Here is a 7245-nt window from a genome sequence, read left to right as displayed (position 1 = left end):
AGTAAATAAATTCCTAAATTAAATACTATTTCTTGGCCCTTAATTAATGGTATTAAATTAATTAGTTAATTTTCAATTTTAATGTGTTGATATTAGGGCTCTCTATAAATGGAGGCATCCTGTAATGTTACTTGCATCATTGAAAATAATAATAAAAAGTTTGTTTTCTTTCTAGAGAATTATTTTCTGTCATTATCTTTTATTTGCTCCCTCTTCGTCAATCCGGCTACTAGACAATAAAGATGTGTTCAAGACTCAATACTTTTTGAAACTTTTATGCAATATTAGTTACAAGTAATATGGATTTTTGTATGAATTAACACAAATATTTTTAAGTATAATAATTAGGAATAACTATACTCTCTACTCAAAAGCATGTATTACACTCATATATGGGCTAAAAGGTGGACACTCTGAGGACAGTCCTCAATTTAAAATTTTTTTTTTTTACTAAATTCAAACTTGATAACAGTGCTTCTTTTTTTTTTTTAATTATACTATTATAAAGAAGTTTAATTTGTGTTGGAATATAAGATATTCAAGTATAATATTATTTTTTTAATATAAATTTTGTTATTTATTACTATTGATGATAATCATGAGTTTATATGGAAATTTTAATTGGAACATTTAATTCTATTATTAATTTTTTTTTTGTTTTTTACTAAATTCTTAAAAATGAACCCTTTGATAATAGTATTACTATTGTCTACATTAATCATTTCGAGAAGGACCAATGCACTTTAAATTAGTTATCAAATAATAATTATATTTTTTTTTACAAATAACATTACATATATTTATATATAAAACATTATATATAATCTCATTACTTCTATAAGCCCAAACCGTCTCATATAATCTCATATAACACAAAACATATTAGAAAAACCAACCTTGGTCAACTTCAAAGATTTAAGATGTCCCTTTCTATGCTCCAAAATTTGTTCAGAATTCCAAAACCTATAAAGATATTGGGTCCCTAACGATTTTAAACAGATATTAAAACTTTAAATTAAACTCATGAGCCATTAATATTAACCCTAATAGCTTTTAAAGCTAGAAGGAAAAGAAGAAAAAGAAGATGAAGACTTAACTGAAATCCTAGTGTCACAAAGTTGAAAACAAACATAAAAACAAAATAAGCGTATCTTTCCCTTTCCTTTTATAAAACCAAAAATGGGGTAGATATACTCTTCTTTTATCAAATTTCTTAATAAAAATTAAAATAATCCTTATAAACCAAACATATTATTATATATTACATATATCGTATATTACATATATTTACCAAAAATGCCAGCTCCTCATAATTACACTTTTAAGACATAATTAAATATTTTAAACAAATGAATAAGTAATTAATTAAATAATTAAATAATTACATAAATATATTTGAAATCCATAGCATAATTATATGGAAGTATATTACGGTAATATCATTTAAGATTAAGTAATTTTACAACTTTGAATTACTTGAAAGCAACATGAACAACTAGACTAATAAATAGATAAATAAGTAATTACATAATTAAATAACTCAATAATTAAAAACAATTAACCTTATAAAATCATATGCAGGTATTCATTGATACTCACGCATATAAATATATATATATATATATATATATCAAATATATTTTAGTAACCTAATCACTTTATCAAAGCTAAAATATGAGATAAACTATTTCACAATCAAAATATAAATCAACTAATAAAGTTATTTTTAAATAAACATAAGCATCTAAACTTTCTTTGGAAATTTTATAAAATACTCAATTAACCATAATTGGTTAAATAACTCCTTTAAATCCAACTTTTAATATTAACTAATTAAATGAATAAATATATATATATATATATATATATACAAATTTAATTATACTCACATAGACACATATATGTATATATATATATATATATATATATACATGTAAGTATAAACTAATAATCTTGCAAATCATAAAGATAGGTCTACATGCATATGACTAAAGATTTCCAAAAATGAATTGATGTTAAAGGTTTAGAGATTTGGTTATGTACCTCTTGTGATATGGGAGACATTATCTAAGTAGTGCTTGATTGAATCTCCTCCAAAGTTGGTAATTCTAGCTTCTCCATCTATTGTTTGAATCTCCTTTTCTGGTTCTTATAGATCACCTATGATGAAGTCGTCAACATTTGCTCTTATTATAGTTGTTTACATGTGTGATTTCAATAGCATATAATTTTTGTTTTCCAAATTTAATTGGGAAGTTCTAAAATCTGAGCCTAAAAGATGCAAGACAATAAAGCACAAAATCAGTGAGCAATCTCATATCACTCAAGATGGAAACAGTGATATGTCATTACATGTGGGTACTTCTCTTACTAGTTTGAGGCATTTTGGGCTAGTCAATTAGGTATGGGCCAAGAACAAAATCATGCTAGTAGTGACCCCAGAACAGATAATATCATACTAAGTGGTTTAGATCGTGATAGAATGGTATTTGTGCTTTAACCTAACCAGAAGTAAGGGTGGGCATAAACCAATTTGAACTTATTAAACTGTCCAAACAAACTAGTTTAGTTTGATTTTTGGCCTATGATTTGTTGTTTTTAGTTTGGAAAACTTTTAACTTAAACCAAATCAAACAAACCAACCATATATATTGTATATAATTTTTCAATATTTTTATTATAATTAAGTATATTTTATGTTTTTAAATTATTAGTTTAATATATCAATATTATTAAATTCAAATCATTAAAAAATAGCAACTTTTTAAAAAAAACTTATTAAAAAAGTAAGAAAATCAAAAATTAAAAAAATTATTAAAAATAAAAATAATAAAATATTCAATTTGACAAAGTTGAACTAAGCTAAAGATGATTGGTTCAGTTTGGTTTGGTTTCTTTTCATGGTTTGGTTCATTTTAGTTTTCAATAAAACACATAAAATCAACCAAATCGAGCCAATGTCCCCATAGTTGGAAGCGGCAATTGATCCCTGTGGATTGTAAGACTTGTGAACCTTAAATGATGCACGACAAAAAAAAGTAAGATCTGTAAGCAATCCCATAGCAATTGAAAAGAGTTGATGAAGTGTCATATATGTATGGCCATTTCTCTCACCAGTACAAGGCCAGTCAAAAACAAAACCATGCTGGCAATGGCTTAAAGCGAACAATATTATATTAAATGGATCTAAATAGTGATGAAAATTGTAGTTTGATAAGGTCACTTGGCTAAGTTGAGGAATTTTTGAAAAGAAACTTGAGAAAGCCATGACTTGGATATTTGAAGGCTCTGGTACCATATAAGATTTAGAAAACTGTAGAACTCGTTGATAGTAAAGGTATTTATACTATTTTAATAGGCATTAGATAAGCTTCACAACCTCTATATAAATGACTACATATAAGATACATAGTTATCAAACAGTTACATCTGGACAAACCAAGTAATATCTTGTTATCACAATCCATGTAAGGCTGTTAGCTTATGCTCTATCATGTTTCAACTTCTACTGCCTTTAACATATTCTATTTACAGCCTCAATGAATCACCTGAGCTTAACTCAAGGACGAGTTTTCTTTTAAGTGGAGGAGTTTGATGTTGTACAATAATTAGAATTTTATTTACCATATTTTAACTGTCTTTATATTTTGTACAATTTTGTTTTCTTGGTCTTCAAGTTCAGGTGTTAGCGTCAATTGGAGTCAATAAAGAAATTTCTAAATTAAATGCTATTTCTTGGCCCTTAATTCATGGAATTAAATTAATTAGTTAATTTTCAATTTTCTTGTGTTGATATTAGGGTTCTCTATAAAAGAAGGCATCCTACAATGTTACTTTCATCATTGAAAATGTAATAAAAAGTTTTTTTTTTTTCTAGAGAATTATTTTCTCTCATTATCTTTTATTTGCTCCCGCTTCGTCAATTCGGCTATTATACAATACACATGAGTTGAAGACTTAATGCTTTTTTAAATTTTTATGCAACATTAGTTAAAAATAATATGAATTTTTAAAGTAATTAAGACAAATATTTTAAGTACAAATCAGGAATAGTTATACTCTATTCAAAAGCTTGTGTAACACTCACATATGGGCTAAAAGGTGGACAATCTGAGGACAATCCTTCCTCAATTTTTAAATGTTTTTACACTAAATTCAAACTTGATAACTGTGCCTTCTTTTAATTATATTCTTCTAAAGAGCCTTAATTTGTGTTGGAAGATAAAGATATTCAAGGATAATACTATTTTTTTAAATATGAATTTTGTTATTTATTACTATTGACGACGATCATGAGCTTACATGGAAAATTTTAATTGAAATATTTAATTCTATTATTTTTTAGTATTTACTAAATTTTTAAAATTCTTAAAAATGAATTTTTTTATAATGATTATTTAAATTATTATTTAACATATAAAACTTGTTCGTGATTATTTGCTAGTGGTGATAATAATATTATTATTGTCTACAAAAATCAATTTAAGAAGGACTATTGGACTTTAAATTAGTTATCAAACAATTTTTATATTTTTTTACAAATTACGTTACATAAATTTATGATATAATATTAGTTTTATCATAGACGTTGGAAACAATGAAACCATAAAAAGTAACATATATAGAATTTTATGATGGGAATATATATTAATAATGAATACATGAGACTTTAATGCTTATAACCCTATGTTACAACGTCCCAAATCCCGATTAAATTAACATATTAATTGTAATTACACAAACCAACATAATGAGTTAATGAAACGTAAATGTATGTGTATGTAAAGCCTATCAGAAACATCAATTGATGGCTCAACTTTTATTTTTCAAACTACTTATTAAGTTATATGTCCTATTATTCATTTCCTATTAAATTTGGTGGCGTTTTTTAATATCTATGCATAGTTGCACATCCCATACGAGCACTTGTTCCCCTTGCCGCACCTGTTATTGCAACTTCCACAGTGTTTCTCATCAGTCATTGGCTTCACGCACTTGCCTTTGCAGCATATCTCCGCGTACTTGCATTTCTTCCCACATTTGCCGCAGTTTACTCTATCACTCGATGTGTCAACACATTTCTTCTTGCAGCAATCTGGACCGGGGCTGTCCTTGGCGCGGCACACCTTCGGGTATTTGTTGCATGTCATCTGATTTCGTGACGCAAGCAAGCGGCTAATCCCCCTAAGAGGAGTCAATGTTGTCTGTCGTTGGTCTTCGGTCTCCAAGGAATCCTCATCAGTTGTGGCATTATCATCCTCGTCGTTATTGAGAAATGTTTCATCAGCATTTGGTGTTGCAGACAGAGCAATGGTGCTCAAAGCCATAATGAGTATGGCTAGTAGAAGGAATAGCTTCTGGGATTTCATGTTTTGTTGGTGCCAAAAAGGAAAGTAGAATATTTTTAAAGAGAGACTTGGAGGATATGAAGGTGAAGATATGCTTAGGTAAAGGTTTGTGTGGGAAAGAATGTTGGGGGGTATCAAGTATATATAGAGGAGAGTTATTAGAGGGGCCATAGATTTCTTCAAAGAGTTGGACTCAAAGTTTACATATGTTTTTGTACGTGGCATATTTTCATATTTCTATTAGTGGGTTGGTCCAATTCAAAGGGCTTAAAGTTAGGCTTTTGAAGAAATATTATACTAATAATTAGGTTGGTATGTAGAAAAACAGAAATTATAGACTCGTAAGATAACAATATGGGGTAGGCAGGTTAGGCTTCTCTTAATAAAATATTAATTGATTCTTAATTCCTACAACGTAATTGGGATTGGTTAGCTATAGCCATAAGAAAACGAAGGATAAAATACCTTATTTCAACCTTTTTTTTCTAGTATTTTATTTAATTATGCAATAAAGGACAAACTAAGTACAAGAAGAAAAAGGTAAATCCAGGATTTAAACAGCGAAAAGAACAATACGTATATTATTCGAGTTTGTTTTAAATCTATAAGGTAAACTACTATTATTTGTACCATGATTCGAGAAAGGTCAGCGACATGTGTGCTGGGGATAAACATTCGTTATCTTTTTTTTTTTTTTTTTTTTTTGGGTCAAAAAGCATACGTTATCTTTTTTTTCTCTCTTTTTTTTTTTTTTGGGTATGATATATTTGTCGAACCAAGTTTTCTTTGAATTTTGAAGCCCTTGTGTAAAGTCTAGCCGCACCACCACTGCACCGACAGTGTGAAGACTGCACAGCCACCATCTTTGACACCACTGCACCGACAGCCACCATTTTTGACAATGGCCATTGCTGCACCGAAAATGGATTGTTCAACAATTGTGGGCTCTGCAGAGGCTGTTGAAGATTGTGGCCATGCAACCGACCTTGTAAGCCTATAAATAGGCTCCATCCCGTTGTATGCAAGCTAAGCCAGAGAGAGCAACCTCAATATTATCCCAAGTGAGGAATATTGAGAGAAAACTCCGAGAGAGAGAGTGTTTAAGTTCCAGAGAGAGCTTGAGAGAAGAGTGAGCAATTCCAGAGAGAATTTGAGAGTGTAGAGAGAGGTTCCACGTGAGAATCCTCCATGAGAGAAGTTTTTATTTTTTGTATTCTATTTCTAAGTGATTAATAGAATTCCTTTTATTTTTCTTCTCATATTTCTTCTCTAAAGTGGTCAGAGAACCACAACAAGTGGTATCAGAGCTCCAGGTCGAGAGCTTGGGTTCAAAATTTGAAGAAACAGAGCTACTGTTCTTCAAGTTGGTGTTTCGAAAAGTTGCTCAAATAATTAATTTGACAATACCAGGTGAAAGTAGTCGACGAGACGAGAACACACAAGTTTTCCGGAGAGAAAGACACCGTCTCACGCGCCCGCATGCGCCGCCTGAAGTTTTCTGCAACAGTTCACGCGCCTCACGCGCCTCACGCGCCGCACGCGCCGTCTGGAGGTTGAAGACGACCACGTCAGCAGACACGTCAGCGCACCCTGCCACATCATCAGCCACGCCAGCCGACACGTCGTCAGCCACGCCAGCCGACACGTCATCTGCCACGCCAGCCGACACGTCATCTGCCACGTGTTGACACGTAACCATAATCTGCCACATCATCAATATTTTCTAAAATTACTGAACAGCCCCTAAATTATTGAAAATTACAGATTGACCCCTGTAGTTTCTGTATTTGCAGGTTGACCCAGAAATTTTATGAAATTACATTTTTGCCCTAAAATTTTTGGTAATTATATTTTGACCCCGGAAGAGTCAAGTCCACCATTTTCGGCCGTTCCGGAC

General features: G+C 30.5%; 1 protein-coding gene across 1 annotated transcript; it reads right to left on the bottom strand.

The window, feature by feature from the left end:
• Window positions 1–4616: 4616 nt before the first annotated feature.
• Window positions 4617–5455, bottom strand: LOC107420209 (stigma-specific STIG1-like protein 1). The gene has a single exon (XM_048467371.2). The coding sequence runs from the start codon at window positions 5367–5369 to the stop codon at window positions 4896–4898; it is 474 nt and encodes a 157-aa protein (XP_048323328.1). The 5' UTR covers window positions 5370–5455; the 3' UTR covers window positions 4617–4895.
• Window positions 5456–7245: the final 1790 nt, after the last annotated feature.

This window comes from Ziziphus jujuba, chromosome 1 (genome assembly GCF_031755915.1).
Source record: "Ziziphus jujuba cultivar Dongzao chromosome 1, ASM3175591v1".
NCBI classification, from domain to species: Eukaryota; Viridiplantae; Streptophyta; class Magnoliopsida; order Rosales; family Rhamnaceae; genus Ziziphus; species Ziziphus jujuba.
Note: the sequence above shows the minus strand (reverse complement) of the source record. Positions and strands in the feature narration are given on the sequence as shown.

What these genes read in the sequence shown, in the direction of transcription:
- LOC107420209 (XM_048467371.2), bottom strand. Translation starts at nt 5,369, where the DNA reads ATGAAATCCCAGAAGCTATTCCTTCTACTAGCCATACTCATTATGGCT.